Genomic DNA, 19,436 nt, shown 5'->3' on the forward strand with positions numbered 1-19,436 from the left:
AGTTGTGTGGGATGGGAGTGTGTGTGCGAAGGGTGTGAGCGGGGCACGCGCCCTTCGCCTGTCGCCTCCACTCCACTTCGTGGGTACGTACCACTGTACCAGGACAGCCAGGTCCCAGTCAGCCCCATCAAGTCCCCACCAGCCCCAGTGAGCCGCCGGCGACCCCCAGCCAAGCCCCAACCAGCCCCCGCCATTGGCCACTGGTGCGTCTTCTAGCGCCCTTCTAGTAAACCTCAATCCACCAGGAGGCCCTGTGGTGCTCCAGCCGTGGCCGGTATTCGTCAGACCCAGGGCAGATGTGGAGAACGGGAGCAGGCACTTGGCAGCTGTAAGTACTAGTACAGATTGCAGAGTACGGTACCCGTGGATTCGCACCCTGCGTCACTACCTATGGGCTGGCATTGTCTTGCCTGGTTTTTTTTTTTCGCCACGCCTGACCAGCTGGCTTTCTTTCGGCTCTGGCCGGCTCCTTGCGTGACTGAGGTGAGTGAGAGAGTGAGGGAGAGGAAGAAACGGACTGATTTCAAATGCACGATGCAGTTGATGATGCAGGTGGCTCAGCGTGCCACATTCATCATCGCCAAGCTTCACCCAGGGCGATCATCTACTCTTCTGCGGTACGGATGGTGCGGAGTAGCTGGATGTGGACTTGCTCCCTCACTCAAGGAGTGTTCTAGGATGAAGGCCAGCGTAGCAAGCAGTTATCAGCTTGCCAGTCGGTAATCATTTGTCCATCTAGCACGTATCCTCACAGCATTGCATCGCTGATTCTGGCGTATCCCCATCTGGTGTCTAGTGGTAGTGGCCTTGCTGGAGTACCGGTACCTCGCCTGAAGCAGCCTCCCCTTGCCCCATCCCTCTGCTTCCCTGTTGCTTGCTCCTGTGTTCCTTCCCCTGTCGTATTAAGGCGCTTGACAGGGCCGGGGTACGTACCTTACGTACGTAGGCACCTGGTAGTGTGAAGATCCATCCCTCCAACCCAATCGTGGTTCGTTTGGCCTCTCGTCGTCGCCGCCGCCGTCGCCGCCGCCTCCGCTCTGTCTGGATTAAATCGTCCTGGACTAACAATGCCCTGGCCTGTCTGGCCTGTCTGGTCTGTCTGGTCTGGTCAGCCCAGCACTAGACCCAGTGACCCAGCACCGGTGCCAGCGCCTTCCGTCACGGACCCCAGCGGTCGTCGCTGCCCTCGCGCACTCCGCACTCCGCTGCCCATCCCCCATCGAACAGCCGGCGCCAGAAGAACTTCGGCCGTCGTCACAGTCACTACACCCACGCCTCTCTCTCGTTCCCTTGGCCGTCCCGCTGGCCTTTGTCCACTGACCCAAACTCCAGGGACGTCCCATGCGGCTACTGGATGTCTCTTAAAACAACAAATCCCCCATCTGCATCGCCAATCCCCTCTTCTCCGTATCCCGTCCCGTCTGGTTGCTTCTTCTCGGCCGCTCTTCGCCAATCCCCCCAGTGACGACACTCACACTTTCACACTCTCACACTCACACACTCCGAGAGACAAAGACGCCGCCCGCATTCACCTCTCCCGCTCTCTCCAATCGCTCAATCCATCACTGCAACGTCATTCCGCCAAAAGCAACCAACCCGCGCCCCATTCTGCCGCCTTTGGGTTGAACCTTGCCCTCCGCATTCTTCGCTTAATCTGGGCCTGGACCTCCGTTATACTTTGAGGCCCTCATCCCCATTCCTCACCACTTCACTCCAGTCCCAAGTCGGCGCCCGTCGCAGAACAGACTCGCAGCTGCCCTCCCGATAGACTCTCGGCCACCTGCAAGCCACCGAAGTCTGCCCCTCCGACTCCTCATTCTGCTTCAACCTCCTGCTTCAACCGCCAAGAATCTGGCACGATCCGCCCGCGATCCGCCCACGATCCGCCCGCGATCCCTCCACGACTTTTTTGACGTCCCATCGAATCCATTCGCGTGTGCTTCAACCTTCACATTCCAGTCCCTTGGCTCGTTGCAGCAACCTCTCGACGGCCTCGACCCGGCGACGCCAACGCCACATTTTGGACTGACTGCCACCAACCACGCCAACCACGCCAACCTCACATCGGCGACCCTAAACCACGACTTCCTCGACTGTCCACGGCCGCCTCCGAAACGGATCATTTCGGCTCTTTGGAGTTGTCCATCCCCCGCCATTCGTCGTTGGCTCCGTCGCTAGGCCTCTCTTGCCCTCGTCTTCGTCGTCTCCCTCCACACTCGACTCGCTGCAGTTAGTGTGTCGTCTTGCAAGCCACCTTCCTCCACAGTCTTGTCCCCTACAACGAACACGACCACGTCCTTTGCTCGTTTCCGCCCTCAATCGCTCCAAGTCAGTTCACCATATCGGCGAACCCTCTTGACGGCCTGCCCAACCTCTCTTCGGCAGTGCTAATTTAGGCTCGGCGCCGCTGCATGCCCGACATATGAGCTTCTGTGCCAACCTGCCCGCTTCGAACGCCCACGAGACGCCACGGAACATTACTCCTTCTCCTTGAGGCCGCCTCCCCAGTACTTGACCTGGTGCATCCCACCTGGTCTTGTCAATTCGAATTCCTGCTCCTCCGCGTCAGTCACCTGTGCCCGTCTCGCGCACATCCTCTTCCGAGGCGTGGGACGTGTCGAAGCGCCCCAACTCGAGAGATATGGGAAAGTCGCGGATGTGGAGGCAATCCCCCGAGTGTGTGAGCCACATCGCCCATCCGCCATCTCCCCAGCCATCTTCGGCCTTCGAGGGATTCTTCGATGTCGATACTCCTCCCTCGAGGCCACTAAGCGAAGCATTCATTTCTGGAACCTCGACCCCGACCGGCGCCATGGGCTCACGGCCCCCCACCCTGACCGAGATTCTCCTCGATGTCTCCTCACCACCATGGACCCTCAGCGCCTTCATGGCCTATCTCTCCCAAAACCACTGCATGGAGACGCTGGAGTTCACCCTCGATGCCCAGCGCTACTCCGCCTTTTACAATGAACTCATGATACAACCCACTTCCCGCTGTGTGGACAGCGACGACCGCGTTTGCTCCCTCTGGGAGAAGCTCATGCAGGTTTACATCATCCCTTGTGCTCCCAGAGAAGTCAACATCCCCGCCCACGTGCGAGATCACTTGCTCAGTCTCCCTTGTGGTCCCTCTCCTCCCCACCCCTCTCAACTGGACGAGGCCGGCCGGATCATCTACGAACTAATGAACGACTCACTCCTCGTCCCTTTCCTCGAATCAGTCGCTCCTATGCAACTTGACGGACCCTCCGACGAATCCGCACGCTCACCTAGGTTTGCATCACACAACAGAATGTCCGGCCCAATTCGGTCCACGACTTCCATGCAAGGTCTCGAGTCGGACAGTCTCACTGATGACAGTGATTGTAACTCTCCCCCGGCAATGGAACCCATGACCCCACCCACCACACCTCCCACTTCCGAATGGACCTTCAACAATCCATCACCTGGAAGCCTTCAACGTGCTGTCGCCGCACATAATAAGGGCTGGAAAAAGATGGGAGCCAAGTTGGGCTTTTCTCGCAAGAACACCCATCGCCGCCAAACCCCTACATCTTCGTCATCACCAATTGACGCCGATGTAAATCTTCATGACCACTTATGAAGGTTGCAGGCCGCGCCGCTATCTATTTCATCGAACAACCAAGCCAACTCGACCAGCGATGCCTATCCGGATATCTCTGATTCCGAGGGCTTAAATGCTGGTCGTCAGTCGCCTGGTCACCAGAGTGAAGGGGACGGGTTGACCCGTCACTCTGACCTCGGACAAGATGGTGAACATAGGGACGGCACGACCGCAAAATATACTGCCAAACGGAACAGACAGTCCATGTCTTTGGTGAAGAAGAGTATCAGGGTTAGAACGAGGATGCTCGTTGACAAGGCCGTCGAGCCTGTCGCAAGTCACTATCATTATACCAGCACCTCCTCGGCGAATTCACTGAAGGATTTGTCACCAATTGTGACCTCGTGTCACTGTCTTCCAGTCATGGCGTCGCAACCTGCCCAAGAGATGGAAGTTGACTTCGAGGAACAAAGTCGCCTGTGGGTCGGATCGCACAACTTTAGCGATTTCTCCCACTACTTGCCGAATCCATCAGCCAGTTGCGAGAGCATGATCACTTCCGCAACCACTATTGATTCACAATGCTCCTGTCCTGCTTCCCAAGATGCGTCCCCGGATGACACATATGGATGGGAGGCTGAGCTCGATCGAAGAGCGAACCAAGAAGAAGACGATGAGTGTGAAACCATCGCTTTGACTTATCGGCGGGCCAATGGAAGCAAAACGAACCTGCTACAACGCGTTTTCAAGGCCGTATCATCATCTTCCTAGGAATGTCCGACTCGTCTTGAGGTGGTTCCAAACACAGTGCCGCTTCAGGTACTTGAAGGAGAGCATGGAAGCTTTCCATTCTATTACATATCTATGAGAGAGACCCTCTTGATAAAGGGTGAAAGGGGGCGTTTTTTTGCGAATCATTTTTTACTATGGCTATCGCATGTTGCATATACGGGTTACATACAGGGCATAAACGGCATGGTGGTCTGTCGCTGGCGAGGCGTTTGTGTAATATTCTAGTTCCATCTGGTGGAACGTGTGGTTTATTTTGGGTGTTCTGGTTGTTTTCTTCTACAGCGAGACTCTTTGGTCCTGTGTGTACGCACCAGGCCGCGCATCTGGGGCTTTCGACAAGGGGCTGCATTTTCCCCATTGGGTGGGTGACCGAGCGAGGCAAAGGCTGCCTACGGGCTCGGTCTTACGACATGAACGGACTTTTGGAATGAAAGGGAAAATGTCAAGGATGACTGTCTAGAGTCGAAATAGCTCGAGGCCCCCTCCTCAAGAAGAGGACGGGCTCTAGGCATAATGTCTAAATGTCAAAATACGTGGTTCCCACGCACAATTAGATCTCATAACCTACTCCACATGATTACGGTGCTCGACGAGCGTAGTGGTACATATGTACATTTGTGTGACTCAAGCAAAATGATTCGGAATGGTAAATGGGTAGTGTAGGTCAAAGGTGAAATAAAAATACAACGGACCCAATACGATGGCACAGGAGAGGGTTATTAGTGTTGAATATAGATGTTTGACTATCAACAAAAAGTACACAGCAGTGTGTCAATTGTCTTCATTATTGGTGAAGGCCCATCTTTTGATTGATTGAAACCCCGAAAGACGACGCCCGTTCGTTTCTTCCACCATTGTCTGTGCCGGATAGGACCAAGTCCATCAAGGTGGCTTCCATGCCGCCTCCATCCGTGCTTTGTGTATGTGTATTTGCCAGTATGTGCTATGTGTGGCATGCGCCATTTTCTCCTTCATGTCTTGGGTCTCCCAGTCCCCCTGCTGTGGTTTTGTTCCGCCTCATTAGGCACCCGCGCTTCTTCTCCTACTCCTCCTCCACGGGCTTGTCATGCCGAGAGTACATCTTCCACTCGAGAGAGCTAGCAAAGTCAATCTTGCCCTGCTCGACCTGCTTACGCGTTGCTGAGAGCATGGGTTGAGGCAGGCCCATCGACTCCAGGAAGGCAACAGCTAAACGAGAGATCAGGTGTTAGCAAAGGGGGAGCCACTTTAGGCAGAGATGTATAACAAACACGTACAATCTTTCCATTCGCGATCTTGCCGGCGACTGTCCCACTTCAGCTCCTCGGCCATGATGTCGATGACCTTGGGAAGAGCTTCAAGCGCAGCCTGGGCGTTGAGGAAGGCCAACCGGGTGCGACGGGCCAGAACGTCGACGGCAGTCTGGGCGTACTCGTGTCGGACGGCGTATCGAATCTCGCCGTCGACGAAAGGGTACAAATGAGAGATGCGTTCGCCACGAGCAGGGAATCGCTTGTCAGTTAGCTTACAGAGCGCAGCGACAGTCCAGGCGCGATCGCCGTATGATTCAGTCAGATGCTTGGCGACCTCGGTCTCGACTCCAAAGTGTTGGATCAGAGGGATGAAGAGGGTGTTGCTGAAGCCGTGCGCACCGACAAGGCGGACCTTGTGCGTCTGGCATGTACCATCAAGGATAGCACCATCGTCAATCATCTCAGTGCCGCTGACGCGGGGAGCGTCATTGACGGGCATAGGCTTCAGGCCAAACTCCCCAACCGCCGCGTCGACGCACTCCTCAGCCATCTGGCGGTACGTGGTCCATTTGCCACCAGCACAAGTGAGTAAACCTGAGGCTGAGATATCAATCAAGTGGTTGCGAACCAAGGACTCGGTGTTCTTGGCCTTCGGGTCCTTGACAAGAGGGCGGATGCCGGACCAGGCAGCCAGGACATCGCCCCGGCGCACGTTGATCTCAGGGGAGAGATAGTGGCCAACCTCACTCAGAATCCACTCGATTGACTTCTCGTCGGGCAGAGGATTAGGCGAAATAGTCGACGGGGAGTCGGTAGTGCCTGCAATGGTGTTTCCTTGCCAGGGCAGGAAGAAGATGACACGGCCATCGGATGTGGAGGGATCGATCAAGCCCATCTTGCCTGGGCTGAAGTAACCAGGGAGGATAACATGAACGCCGGAAGAAGGGGCAACGATGTCTGTACAATCTTGGTCGTCCATCTTGCGGATAGAATCTGTGAAGGGCCCAGTGCAGTTGATGATGCTCTTGGCCCTCACAGTAATCTCCTCCGCGGGACGTCCATCCTTGACTGCAACCAAATCCTTGACCTTGGCACCACACAGCCGACCCTGGTCGTCCTTGATGAGACCCGTGACCTCGGTGTGGTTTGCAACAGTAGCACCGTAGAGAGCAGCAGTCATAGCGATGGAAACGTTCATTCGCGAGTCGTTGTGGGCACCATCGTAATACACGAGAGCGCCAACCAGGTCAGTCTGCTTTAGCATGGGGAAGGCCTCAAGAGCCTTGCTGCGGGTTAGAAAGTACGAGCTTTCGATACCCTCACTACCGGCGAGGATGTCGTAGAACTTGGTGCCGGCCCAGTAGTAAGGAGCTTTCCACCACTTGTCGAGGGGGAGCATGATGGGTAGCCATGAGCTCAGATGAGGGGCTGTCTGCAAAAAGTACTTGCGCTCCTTGAGGGCTTCCTTGACCAGCTCGTATTGGCTGTAATCAAGGTTCCAGACGGCCTTTTCCAGGTATCGCACGCCGCCGTGAACGAGCTTGGTGCTCTTGCTGCTAGTGCCGCTGCTGAAATCATCGCGCTCGATGACAGCGACCTTGAGGCCACGAGTGGCAGCGTCCAATGCCACGCCGGCACCGGTAGCACCGCCTCCGATGATGAGCATGTCATACTCGGGGGCCTCGGGTTGGGAGCTCCTTCGCAGGTCGGCCAATTGCTCGTCGCGGGGCTTGACGCGGGGGAAACGGGGGAGTTTGAAGCTGCCATCTGCGCCGAAGGTGGGTGGTGGGACCGCCGGGGAGGAGGAGCCGGGGATATCTCGAGGGCGGTAGCTGTAAAGGAGGACGGCGCCGGTGGTGGCGACGGCACCCGGGAGGAGAAGGCGACGGATGACGCCGGATCGCGCACCTGCGATTGGCGACATGGCGGCGAACTCGAGTGTGGGCGCTGGAGCCGGCGCTGGAGGTTTCTACCGGCCACTCAATTGGGCGCCCAGACGAGCCCGTGAATGCGGCGAATGGGCCTGTCGACGAATAGAGCTCTGTGAGTGCGATACGTTAGACTGCTGCGGAGGAGGTAGTTCCACAGACACGTCCAACAGACTGACACCCTCCTGGGCTGGAGGTAATGTATAGGTGCTGAAAGGGATGTCGAGGACTAAGAGAAGGACGAAGCTCGAGGGAGAAAGTAGGACGACAGAGGAGAAGGAGGAGGAGAAGGAAGAAATGAAGGAGGAGAAGCGGAGCAAAAGAGAGGAAAGAAAAATGTCGCGGCGCGTTGTCGACTCCTCGATGTGCTTGGGCGGTTGATGGGCGGCGTGGTGGAAGTACTGGTCTACTGGGCTTGATGGATCTGCCTATCGACTCCAAGACTCTGACACATGCAACGCCAACCGCGCAATGGGCAATGACGACAGGGTGGGATAAAAGCCCATTGCCAGTGGTGGGCGCCGCCCGGGTGTGGGTAATAGTGGGTGGTAGATGGTGGATGGTGGATGGTGGATGGTGGACTGTGGGCTGTGGGGGAATAATGAGTGTGCTCTAGCGGAAGCTGGGTATGCTCCGAAGCCGCTCGGCCTCCTTTTTGCCGCTCAATTTCGGCTTTTTATTGGCCCATTTCCCCCATTGTTCCAATTGTAATCCCCGCGGGTGGGATTGGGGATCGTGGACAATGGGTTGGGTTCCGGCCGCAGGGCATCACGAGGTCCAATGCCGGCCCATGGATGGGTCAATTAATTGCCGTACAGAGTGGCCCGGACTCAGTGGAACTGGGCGAGATGCGATCTGACATGGTATCCCGGTGGAGCCGTAGCAAAGCGGCACATGGTTCCCTCTGTTGGGGAAGTTGGGGGTACCATGCGATGCGTGCCATGCGATGCAGCCAATCTTTTTGGGGATTTTGGGGGTCTTTTTCCGGATGTTCTCCCGGCCAGTGCCCTGCATTTCGCGGTTGCCCTTGCTCCCTATTCTCCGTCCTATTTGCTTGGGACCGGGTAGGTACCTACCTAGGTAGGTAGGTAGGTACCAAGGTAGGTAGGTACTCTTGTGCTGTAATTCCTCCGTTTACCTAGTACCTAGGTACGCCGTGTTGTGGATCCGTACGGAGGAGATGTGGCACCGAGGCAGGAGCAGCTGGCCGAGAACAGCCGCACTTCTCACCCTCTTTCCTTCTCTCTCCCATTTATCGTGGTTTTGGGGGCAGGTGCAGGTAATTAACTACATGCCTCCTGCCTCTTGCTCGGGGTCCTTCTGCTCGGGGTCCTCTTTGCATTTTCCCACCAACCAGAGATAAACAGAACCTGACCTTGTTACCTACCTCCTTAGCTTGCCGATTATGAAGATAATTCCTCTGCAAGTGACTACTAACCCGAACCCCCAAACCTCGTCCCCTCCCCCAAACTACCTAGGCGGCACCACTCGTTCCACCTCCCTCTTCTTCTCCCTCTCCTTCTCCCTCTCCCTCCCCTACTGTAGTTTCCGTTAACGGGACTTACATCCACATCCAGTCGCACTCAATCAATAGGCTTTCACTTGCACCATTTCGTTGTCGCAAAGAGGATTAATTAGCCATTATCCTAATAATATCACCACGGCCACGCTGGATATCTCTTTCTAGCCAAGGCAAGCAGCCAATGAATCTCGCAAAGCACCAGCGCCGCGTCCCTCCCTGTTAATAGTTGCCCGCATAATAACAAACCCGCGGGATGCCGGTCTAACCTCCTCTTCCCTCTATCGTCATGTCCTTTCTTTTGAATCGAATATGTACCAACAAAGCCGCTCTCAAATCTTGCGCCCGCGGGGTATTTCAAGGAGCACGAGCAAGAGGGATGAGGTGTCCACTAAAAGACCAGTCATGTTTGACCCTGCTCAACCGATCCTCGCTTCAACGGCCTTCAACACACTCGGCAAACAACACATCTACAAATGTTGCCACTTGATTCACATCGCCGCCATGCAGGCCAGGGACGACGGACCTTCCACCCCCGGCCTCAACATTGGTTCCCACATGTCCCATTGGCCGCATCTCGATATCCGCCGTTCTCGACATCTTGCTATTTGGGTGATCCACGGAAATCGTGTCCTGACTTCTGGTACTCACCAGATTCGTCCCTGCGCTCCCCTTCACAGTCTCTTCAATGTCGATCTTGATCTCTTGAAACACCATGATGCCCCCGTAAGACGGTGGCACTGGTGGCGAATCCACCTGGCCGGGGTACATTGTCGAATTGTCCCCAGAATCTATTGACTGGGTACGGTCGATGTTGTTCGAAGGGCAAAGGTTGATCGTCGAGCCGGTCCGGACTGAGTCGGGTGAAGAACCTCGCCGTCTCTCAGCTATCTTCGACTTCTCCAAGCTTCCATTGGGCGAAGCATCTGAATGTCTAAATGGCCAGAATTTCGAAGGCAAACTCGAGGTATTGTTCCCAGACTCTCCCAGCCGATCTTCTATTCTCTTGACAATAGGTCCAAACTCTTGATGAACGCCTCGTGTAAACTCTTGATGGAACTTCGTCGGGACCTGGTGCATCTTAAAAAAGATCAGAGGGACGAATTCGCATGTGGGGCTTGATAACACCGAGTGAATTGGAATCACTAGGCGCATCACAATCATAGTCGACTGAGCCGGGCTGTCGTCACCACCGCATGGCATTTGAACAACCGTCGAAGTGAGAGTCGCGTCATCAAACAGCGGTTCCTGACTCCACTCTTGAAGCGCCCCGATAGTCTCTGATAACTGTCCAGCGAATTCGCCCTCATCGCGATCCCACGACGAGGAGTCTCTCTCGCTCAGTAGCCGAACGATTTTGGGTACTGGCAGATTCTCGAACTGCCTCAGGAATTGCACTTGCCATTCCTCGAGCTTCTGCATAGGAAGTGCCATGGACGGCAGCAGATTCCGCGCACCCCTTCGCACTAGGATTTCAAATCCGAGCGAATTAGGTCGAGCTCGAACAGCGAAGAATCCCACATGCACGCCTGGAGGAGCTTTGTGCTGTCGGGTCGTGTATGTGGCCATATCCCGAAGCTTTTGATCGAAGCCCTGGGACTTGATTTGCATGCTCGACCGGATGATATCACTGACCTGATGAGGTTCCGCAAATCGATACCCGGCAGATACCAGTCGTTCCGCGTCGCGATCTGTCTCAATACGGCGAACCAAGAACATCAAGGAACCACGCCCGTAGTCCGGCTCCCAAACACTTGGACCCTTCTCCATGTCGGCTCCGTACTGATTCTCTGATTGAGTATCTCCAACGTCCGAATTAGAAGTTCTCGATGCATTCTTCTGCAAGGGCCCGCGCGGTCGCTTTCCGGTAGCACCTGTTGGTAAAATCTCGTCCCAGAGCACACCCATAGTTGTAATATGCTCTCTCAGCCGGTCGGCTAGCGAAGAGGCCGCCATGCAGAAGAGCTCTCGGAATATGATGTCATAATCATCGATCATCTCGCCATGATCGTTGATGAGTTGGATGTCACCTCTATCCCTTTCACGGCCAGAATGCGGCAACTGCGCAAGGTGCTGTCTCATTCCACCGATCAGATTGGAAATCGCACTCCAGTTCCTAGAGGCGTGGAACATCCAATGAAAGAGAGGATGGCCGATGTTGAAACCCTCCTTCGCATGCTATTATGATCAGCATTTTGCATCAAGGAGAGCCAAGTTAAGTTCTTACCTTTTCCAAAAACGAGTCTGTAACCACGGTGCTTGGGATGATTCCGTCTGTGTTAACTAGGATTCTCCCACTCTTGTCGAAGACGGCAGCACCCAATATGATTTGCTGGGCACGGAGCGCGGTTTTTCTCATGTTTCTTGCCCGGAGGATAGCTGACCCAGCGATGATGAAACAGGCGCCGAGTGACTATGTCAAAGTTAGGAAGTTTGACATCAGGCGGAGACAACGGGGTTACAGACCAGGCAAATAACGACCACAACAGTGGCACTACGTGAAGGCTCATTACCCTCTGGCTTGACTTTGACCAGTCTATATTGTGTCCCGACGGCGGCACACCAATGCATTCCAGAGACTGCACCGGCCAGGATCACAGCTGAAAAAGCCCGCTTCCACCAAGATGCTGCCCAAGTCGCTCTGAAGACGAAAAACATGGCCAGGGCGACAATACTGGCGACAACGGCGATGATCGCAGATCCAATGACGTACGCGGGTCGATATACACAGGTGTAGTTGGCAATAGAGGCATTGCCTAGATAGTGCATGCCACAGACGGCAGTGCCGCAGAGGATACCACCGACCGTGACCCTCCACCAGGAAACGCAATTATTGGTTCCGATGGCGAGGAAAGCGGCGAGGAGGACGATGATAGGGACAAAGAAGGATACGGCAGTGAAACCACTTGAATATGCAGCTTGTAGCTGTGCCTGTCCGTCGGCGAGGTCGATGGCCCGGTTACCGATGAAGTGCTGTGGAGGGTGAGCATTTGGAGGGGATGAGGGGAGACACGAGTCGGATTACGCACCATGCACCATATGGATATTCCGCCCATGGTGATGGCTGAGCTCACGAGCAACAAGCTGGTTTGGGTCAGCAAGTCTGGCAGAGGGATAGGCGGTGTTGAGGTAAGGATTGCCATACTGGTTGAAGAGACCCCTAGAGCCCGTCCGCCTGTTAATCAACTCGAGAGTCGAGGCAGCGCCAACCAGGCTGACGAGGTAGCTGAGAGCTACGAAGCCGGCATTGTAGTCCTGGGGGACTATTTGTCCGCGGTACTGACGGAAAAGATCTTCGGATGACATGATGGAGAGCAGCCTGTCGTCGGCCAACAGCTCCCAATGCTTCACTGTGACCGTGCCGAGACGAAGGAGGAGTTCTTACTTGATTGAACGGGATGGGACACGAAGATGGAGACGGAGCAGGTTCTTTAACTACTAATATTACATGCAGCAACGTCCTGTCCCACCACGAGCGCCTTGCTTCTGCGGGAGTATCTCCCACATCTGGCGCAGCTCGCCTGGCTGATCCGTTACCCCTGCACGTCGAGCTCTAGATAGACGTGTGACATGGGGCGGGCTAGTTCTCCCTTGGCACTTGTTGGGACGCGTCAGGACTTGGAGTGTATTCGTAGATAGGATGTCCTTGGGCCACGAGTAGCCAATGGAGGCGATTGAGGCGTTGTGACAGTAGATACAAGCCAACCGGTGGCTTGGAGTAAGCCCTGGCGGGGGTAAGGTGACGCGCTAATTAAGCAATGCTGCTGTGCTCTGCATTGCTAATTCCATTGTGGTGTATACACCGAGAGCACGGCAAGACTTGGTCATTTCAGGCTGCAGTGGACCTAAATTAAACCTGCCACAAAGTTTGACTTGCATGTGGTGGGCCTCAGAGGAGGCGAAAACAAAGACGGAAAAGGCCCACGACAAAGGTGTTGTTGACGCTGGAACAGATGGGGAACTGGATGGAGCAGGGGCATTCACAGACGCAACGTGTGGGAGTCGAGCAAGGCAAAAGACTCGAGGCCAAACATCCTAATCGAGGACGCTACAGGGAGGGAGGCATCAGGCGGGCAGCAACGGCTGTATGTCTCACCTTAGGCTCGCGAGTTGTGCTCGCTGTGACGAGAGGCGAGGCAGGGAGGTATGCGAAATCGGGGATGTGGCGCCGGGCAAAAAGAAAAAGAAAAAAAGAAAAACAAAGAAAACTCGGCATGCAGAGGGAGGAAATGGGGAAAGCAAAAAAGCACTCGGGGCCCTGATACGACGCTGACAATGGGATTGTGAGAGGGGAAAAGAAAGCACTCGCCGCGCACACCCAACGCGCCCAAAGCGCCATTGTTAGCTTGCCACTTGTCCATCCATCCAGAATGTGCCTCGCCCTACGTTTCTAGCGGTGTCTCTCGCTTGGAGGATCATGCCCCGGGAGGTTTTAAGACGCCAGGGAAGGGGTCGGCCATACATGGACGCGCGGTGACTTGATGTCTGCACACGGACCGGCCACGGCCAACTAACAATTGTGCAAATCAATGGCGCTTTTGTGTCCCGTCCCGTTCCTGGATGGATCAAAGGTGGCATAGTGGAGCATCAGTCGTGGTGGTGGCGGGCTGACGAGATAGTGCACAACCCGCAATGGCGGCAATTACCACTTCGTCGGGAGATTGCAAATGAACCAACGCCTTCACAGATTGGCAGCCGGGTCCCAGCATCATTGTCACGTTGTTGTCGAGCTGTCGAGCTGTCGAGCTGTCGAGTCGTCGAGCTGTCGAGTCGTCGAGTCGTCGAGTCGTCGGGAGCGGTGATCACACGTCGATCACCGTCACCGTCCTTATTCCCCCCTGCTGGTGGCATAAAGTGCGGGAGAGGTCCTAGGAGGATGGCTCCGTGGGACGGCCAACGCGATGCTGCGCCTGGGACCGCGACTGCAGCAGCGTCCTCGCGTCCTGCATTGTGTGGGATTGTGGGATTGTGTGGGAGGGTCGGAAGACAAGACGTCTCAGCCAAGTGCTCTCCCCGAATTCGTCTGCCGTGGTGGTGTCTCTCAGGTAGGTAGCTCTGCGACACCCGGCACCCGCAGCTGGAACAGGCAAGGCGGACGCCCCCAAAGCAGCGTAGCACTTTTTTTTCGCGCCGAGAGGTGCCATCCATCATCTCTCCGACTATCGATCGATCGCTCGGATCTCACCCGGTCGTCATCGTGCTTATTTGGGAGCCGAGGATTTTCGCAAGGGGGGTTAGTGAGCCGCCCCAGCGCGACGCCCCAGTAGCTCACCCAACACGGGCGGATACACACAGCCTCGATGGTGTCATTGTGCAGCAATCCCTTCCTCCCTACCTCCCTACTGTACCTCCCTCTTCCAACCAATATCTCTCTTACTGTACGAACGAGGCGTCAATGCTCGCTCCACTGGGCACACTACAGTCCGTGAGATGTCCACAGCGCCATCCAGGCCGCGCGCGAGGTGTCAGTCAAGGCACCATAACTGCCGACGTCCATTCGAGGTCGAGACCTCAGCTCTACAGGCCTCGCAGCCATTATCCTTGCTCGCCCTGGTAAGCGACTCTGCCCCCGGTTCCTGGCTAAAAATGCCTGTCCTTCTCCACAAAGCCCCTGCCTGTTCTCTCAAAAGCCCTGCCCTGTGCTACCATGAAGAATTCCAGCCTCCAACCAAGTCCTTGGCAATGGGGATGAGATGAGGAAATGTTCATCTCCCTAAGTCGGACGATATCCTTTCCTTCTTCCCAGTTCCTTTCCTTGCTCTCCCTCACCACAATAGCACCCATCTTTTCCCAAGCCAAGAATACTGGGTCCATCCATCCCTCCCAAACCCTCGTTTCGCCTTTCTTTTGTTGGTTCAGCGTGCGTCCTACCATTCCCGTTGGCGCCGCGCCCTGCTGCAAGACTAACGCGTCCACACCTTGTTGATTGGGTCAACGCTTACGACAACTGGTTTGGCCGTCGGTCCCTGAAGCCCCAGGAATCGGCCCCATTCTCCCAACCGATGCGCTAGTTGCGTGTGGGAAAAGTTAAGAGCCAGTCCAGTCCGTGCGACGTCCGAGCCCCAGGCGTTCAGTATGGCTCCGCCCGGACGTTTTACCCGTCGGGTGCCTGTCCCCTGTGCTGGTCGCTGTCAGTCAGGATGATAGAGCTAGAACGCCGCTCCTTTCGCTTTATTAGGTAGATCTTGCACGCTATGCCGTCAACCGAACGTCATATTTTGCATCGGAACAGTTCTTTACGCAGGTCCTGGTTTTGCTTACTCGCCTCATGTGTATGCCAGTTGCATGACCCATCTCCTCTCGTCGTTATCCAAACCACCCAAACCCTCCCCCAGCAATTCCCATCCCTTCCACATGACAGGTTTGTTCGTATCCTCCAGTAGCGCTATCTCCATTCCCCCAAGTCTCGAGACTAAGACAACCCTCACAATGGAACCGACACTATGTTTCGCATCCACACAATACGCTATCTCGAGCGCCTCATTTGGCGAACCAGTGGGCTCAAAATAACCACAGTGGCACCCTTCGGCCGCTAACTATCTCTGCTCATTCAATAGCTCATCCGCGAGTCGCGCCAGATAGAACTGGCGAATCTCATGGGGGAGCTGTTCGAAACCCTTGGCCATTCGGGCCACATCCTGTCTTCCCTTCTCATAAGCCGCAAGGTCTCTGTTCCCATAAACATCGCGTCCAGATGAATATCCGTTATGTAGGTCACGGAAAAAGAAGTTGACCGCAACGCTCATGTCCGCCGTGGGTGTTGCTGTGTGAAACCACATTGGTGGCAGGAACAAGACGTCGCCTGGGCCCAGCACAGCGTCATGTGGGTGAGTGGCTGAAAGCTGGTGCTTCTCTAGAGCAGAAAATACGTCAAGGCTTGAACTCGAGGCACCAGGCGCAAATGCCAGGTGACTGACATCGGTTGGCGGAAACAGCACCATCCGCTTTGAGCCTCGTATTTGTGCGTAGACATTGGCCATGACCTAGAACGAGGCATAAGCTTGCCATACATATCTCGGACAGTCAGAAACCAACTCACATCATAGTGCAACCACATGTTCACCCTGCCAGATATTCTCAGCACTGAACTGAACAAATTGTCCCTGACGTGATGGAGCTCGTCTGGAAGGGCGCATTCTTCTGCTAACGATGGGAAATCGACGTTGATGTTGGCCGGTGACTCTGATGGTTTCTGTTCAGAGAGGGAGCGCAAGTAGAGCCTCTGACCATGGCTAGCCTTGTCCATGAACGCTCTAAAGGATTCCGTAACGTAGCGGAAGTTTTTGGAATTGAAGTCCATCTTCTCCGTGTCCAATTGGCACTCATGAACCACCACCTAGTCTCATTAGCTTTTCTGGCGACGAAGTCGCCATGAGGAGTAACTCACCTCCTTTTTCTCGCCCAGACGCTGAACCATGTATTTCGGTGTCCAATTTTCCACGCACTGACCCAAGTCTAGGCCTTCAATAATGACTGGTTTTCTGTTCCGCAAGACTTCCTTAAAGTCAGAGTCCGAATTCAACCGGACCCTGGGGATTGTCGTCATAGTAACCTTTTCCGCCGTGCGAGTTCGTTCAGCCAGGTCAGCGCTGGAGTGCGTAACTTTGGGAGAATCCACATAGCTGATGTCAATGGCACCGTACGTCGATTTGTTTAGATGCGATGGGAAAACACCTAAGGTGTCGATTGAATAAATGCCGGTTTCCCAGAACGTCCCCATTGAAAAGCATGTGGCGCCTCCTCCGAGAATGATGAGATGGTTATTCAGGGACATGACGGAAGATCCGACCATGAGTGGCCACTTATCAGTGGTATTACCAGACGGCGCTGACAAGTGAATTTGCAACCCTCCTGAGAGAGACACAAATGCTACATCTTGACCTTGGGAAGACGGGTGTTGTCCAACACCGCCGCATACAGCCGAGAATGAACCACACTCAATCACCTGTGCACCAAACACAGACAAGGCACCGGCTTGGTTACTCGGATCCGGTATAATTTCGAAATTCAGTGCCGGCTGAGAGTTTGTTAGTGAATATTATTCGAATAACTAAATCACGAGATTGGGGGAGTTGATCTAGAATAACCTACCACAAGGCCGGTCATGTCAAGTTTCCACCGGTAAGCTTGAGTGTTCATTGTACCATCTTGCGTCATGCCACCGGACAACAATCCGTGAAACACCCTCGAGCTGCTCTGGGACTCTTCTGATGAGGTAAGAGCGACGGCCCCAAAGACAGGATTCGGGACAGAGCCCGACGTGACACATTTGAACCAGCCCTTGGTGGGGTGAAAGAGGAAATTGTCCGGTGACACTCGCGACGGTCCCACCTTGCCACCGAACACGAGCGCAAGGGCCGAGTCTCTCAGTCGGATAGCTGCATGTCGAAACAATGGTGTTGGTAGATCTCCAGTCTTCTCCCAACATTTGGAGTCCTTCTTGAGAATCCAGCAATCTGAAAACACGCTACTTGGGGATGCTCGTCCCCCAACAAGAAGAAAGCCATATGACCCAAGATCAGTAATTGTATGGCACATTCTGGCAGATGGTCCAGTAGGAGACATCTCCAACGGCACAGTGGCCCCTTCCAGGGTGTAAACATCACAAGATGCAACCCTTGCATTCGTTCCCATTCCAAAAGTGTGCATGGAGTAGTGTTGTCCCTCTGGGTTTGTGACTACCATGGAGGCTCCGAATCGACGTCGGGGAGCGGTTGAGTCGTGGCGGCTGATTTCTACAAGGGACGGATAACGAACGTCGTTGCGCACTCGATTCTGAGAAGATTTGCTGGTTTTCGAGGACGCTGTTGCATGCATGACAAAATAGTGTCTTGCAAACAAGACAAATTCCTCCCACTCATCAAATGGCTCGACATCATCTAGTGCCATCTTTTCAGCAGAGCTGAGAAATTCTTCACTGTTCCAGGCTTCCCAGAGGTCCCAGAGGTCAACACTACGCCAGCCTCTCTCTTCGAACCGAATCCTTTGACTTTCCACGGTAGGATATTGGTGAACTGATTTGAGGGGAGTGTTGAGTTTGTTGAAATGGCTCAGCATGGTTTTTGCAAAGGGGTGGTCGGGCCCATTAGGGAGAATCTGCTCTAGGAGACAAAACTCGGCTGAGAAGTATCAGTACAAGGATCGAAACTTAGGAATTGTAATACAAGATAGTACCAACCTTGGCCAATTGAGCTCGCCCATTCGATAAGGGCATCAGCCGATATGGTGTCCATATAAGTGATGGAGACTTCGGCAACAAACAGAACCGAGCACTCTGACAGAGGGAGAAACGACTCGAGGCATTGGCGCAGAGCATCGAGTTTCCGTAGATCACACCCAAGTTGACAATATTTTTCACTGCGAAGGAGTATCTGGTCCGTGTCGTGCTCGCTGATGACCGGGTTCGGGCCTAGTAGCTCACGCAGTTGCGGGGTTCCTAGTACGATGGCGCGCTTCTTTTGCATGAGATCTGGGTAGTCGATATCCAGGAATACAGTGTTCTCGCATGCACTTGCATAACGAGCGTGACACTGCCATGGTAGAACATCGCTTTCCAGGCGTGATCAGCAGAGTGGCCCTCGTCTCGGAAATGTGGCGCGATACTCACCTTCCGCACCCTAGGTTTATTACAACCTTCTTCCGATCAGACGGCGATGACTTGAGAAACTGATGAACAACAACATCAATGGCTCTCAGTCTCAGCCAATATCCGCGGTTAATGAGCGGTGCCCTCCTCTGAAGTTTGTTGACAAAGTAGCGAAAGAAATGGGCCTCATGGGGATAGTAGAGCCGCTCAACGCTCCGCTTCGAGACGATACTGCTGCTATTTGTCTGTATAGTTTCTCAGCAAACCCACTGGAACAAGACTAAGAGCGTCAAGGAGTGAAAATCTCCAGCCAACGTAAAGATCCAACTTACGCCCATGATCAGGTCATCAAGTGCCTGGGACCTTGACTGCCGCGGGGGCGGGGTGAGTTTCGACGAAGATGTCGCCATTTTGAGAGAGAAAACGTTCGCAGCTAGAATTCCCGGGCTGAAGGGTGGGCAAATGGCCCTTGTCAGGCCGTTCCTGAGTATTTGCTGCTTTTTGTCACCAGGTGGATCTTGGTCTTGGTGAGAGAGATCAGTCAGAGTGTGCGAAATCGTGGTTTTTACATGTGCATCCAACAATTCCAGACTAATAAAGCCCACTCCCACTCGCTCGACGGAAGAAATTGAGGGTACCTGGTGGATACGCCAAATTGCGCGCAAGGCCAGGTACCTTCAAAGCCTGCCAGAAAACCCCAAGGCCGGCAGGAGCTGGCTGCATGCGTGCTTCCCCTCCCCACCTCCGCCTCCACTTGCACCCCCACCAGCTTTCGCCGAGCTCCGTCATTCTCATTCTCGCCATCATCCTCGCC

General features: G+C 54.6%; 5 protein-coding genes across 5 annotated transcripts; 1 reads left to right on the forward strand and 4 right to left on the reverse strand.

The window, feature by feature from the left end:
* Positions 1 to 999: 999 nt before the first annotated feature.
* Positions 1,000 to 1,369, reverse strand: BGZ61DRAFT_444100 (uncharacterized protein). The gene has a single exon (XM_046244946.1). The coding sequence runs from the start codon at positions 1,341 to 1,343 to the stop codon at positions 1,062 to 1,064; it is 282 nt and encodes a 93-aa protein (XP_046110127.1). The 5' UTR covers positions 1,344 to 1,369; the 3' UTR covers positions 1,000 to 1,061.
* A 1,272-nt stretch (positions 1,370 to 2,641) lies between these two features.
* On the forward strand, positions 2,642 to 4,336 carry BGZ61DRAFT_343666 (RGS domain-containing protein; the record flags this gene model as incomplete). The annotated part of the gene is made up of 3 exons (XM_046239617.1): positions 2,642 to 3,461; positions 3,735 to 3,902; positions 3,987 to 4,336. The coding sequence occupies 3 exons, from the start codon at positions 2,642 to 2,644 to the stop codon at positions 4,334 to 4,336; spliced, it is 1,338 nt and encodes a 445-aa protein (XP_046110128.1).
* A 1,063-nt stretch (positions 4,337 to 5,399) lies between these two features.
* BGZ61DRAFT_490964 (FAD dependent oxidoreductase-domain-containing protein) lies at positions 5,400 to 12,342 on the reverse strand (the record flags this gene model as incomplete). The annotated part of the gene is made up of 14 exons (XM_046250384.1): positions 5,400 to 5,545; positions 5,614 to 7,004; positions 7,035 to 7,063; positions 7,094 to 7,096; positions 7,127 to 7,558; positions 7,699 to 7,702; positions 9,563 to 10,671; positions 10,708 to 10,789; positions 10,820 to 10,910; positions 10,941 to 11,214; positions 11,264 to 11,449; positions 11,503 to 12,009; positions 12,066 to 12,120; positions 12,182 to 12,342. The coding sequence occupies 14 exons, from the start codon at positions 12,340 to 12,342 to the stop codon at positions 5,400 to 5,402; spliced, it is 4,470 nt and encodes a 1,489-aa protein (XP_046110129.1).
* Positions 12,343 to 13,351: 1,009 nt separating this feature from the next.
* On the reverse strand, positions 13,352 to 14,184 carry BGZ61DRAFT_561169 (uncharacterized protein; the record flags this gene model as incomplete). The annotated part of the gene is made up of 1 exon (XM_046255805.1): positions 13,352 to 14,184. The coding sequence occupies one exon, from the start codon at positions 14,182 to 14,184 to the stop codon at positions 13,624 to 13,626; it is 561 nt and encodes a 186-aa protein (XP_046110130.1). The 3' UTR covers positions 13,352 to 13,623.
* A 1,057-nt stretch (positions 14,185 to 15,241) lies between these two features.
* BGZ61DRAFT_138877 (S-adenosyl-L-methionine-dependent methyltransferase) lies at positions 15,242 to 19,232 on the reverse strand. Its single transcript, XM_046237263.1, has 7 exons — positions 18,955 to 19,232; positions 18,644 to 18,867; positions 18,215 to 18,585; positions 17,128 to 18,155; positions 16,424 to 17,053; positions 16,076 to 16,372; positions 15,242 to 16,019 (listed from the first exon to the last, which is right to left on the reverse strand). The coding sequence occupies exons 1-7, from the start codon at positions 19,030 to 19,032 to the stop codon at positions 15,573 to 15,575; spliced, it is 3,075 nt and encodes a 1,024-aa protein (XP_046110131.1). The 5' UTR covers positions 19,033 to 19,232; the 3' UTR covers positions 15,242 to 15,572.
* Between the last annotated feature and the right edge of the window lie 204 nt (positions 19,233 to 19,436).

Source organism: Ilyonectria robusta, assembly GCF_021365365.1.
Source record: "Ilyonectria robusta strain PMI_751 chromosome Unknown BGZ61scaffold_3, whole genome shotgun sequence".
In the NCBI taxonomy this organism is placed as follows: domain Eukaryota; kingdom Fungi; phylum Ascomycota; class Sordariomycetes; order Hypocreales; family Nectriaceae; genus Ilyonectria; species Ilyonectria robusta.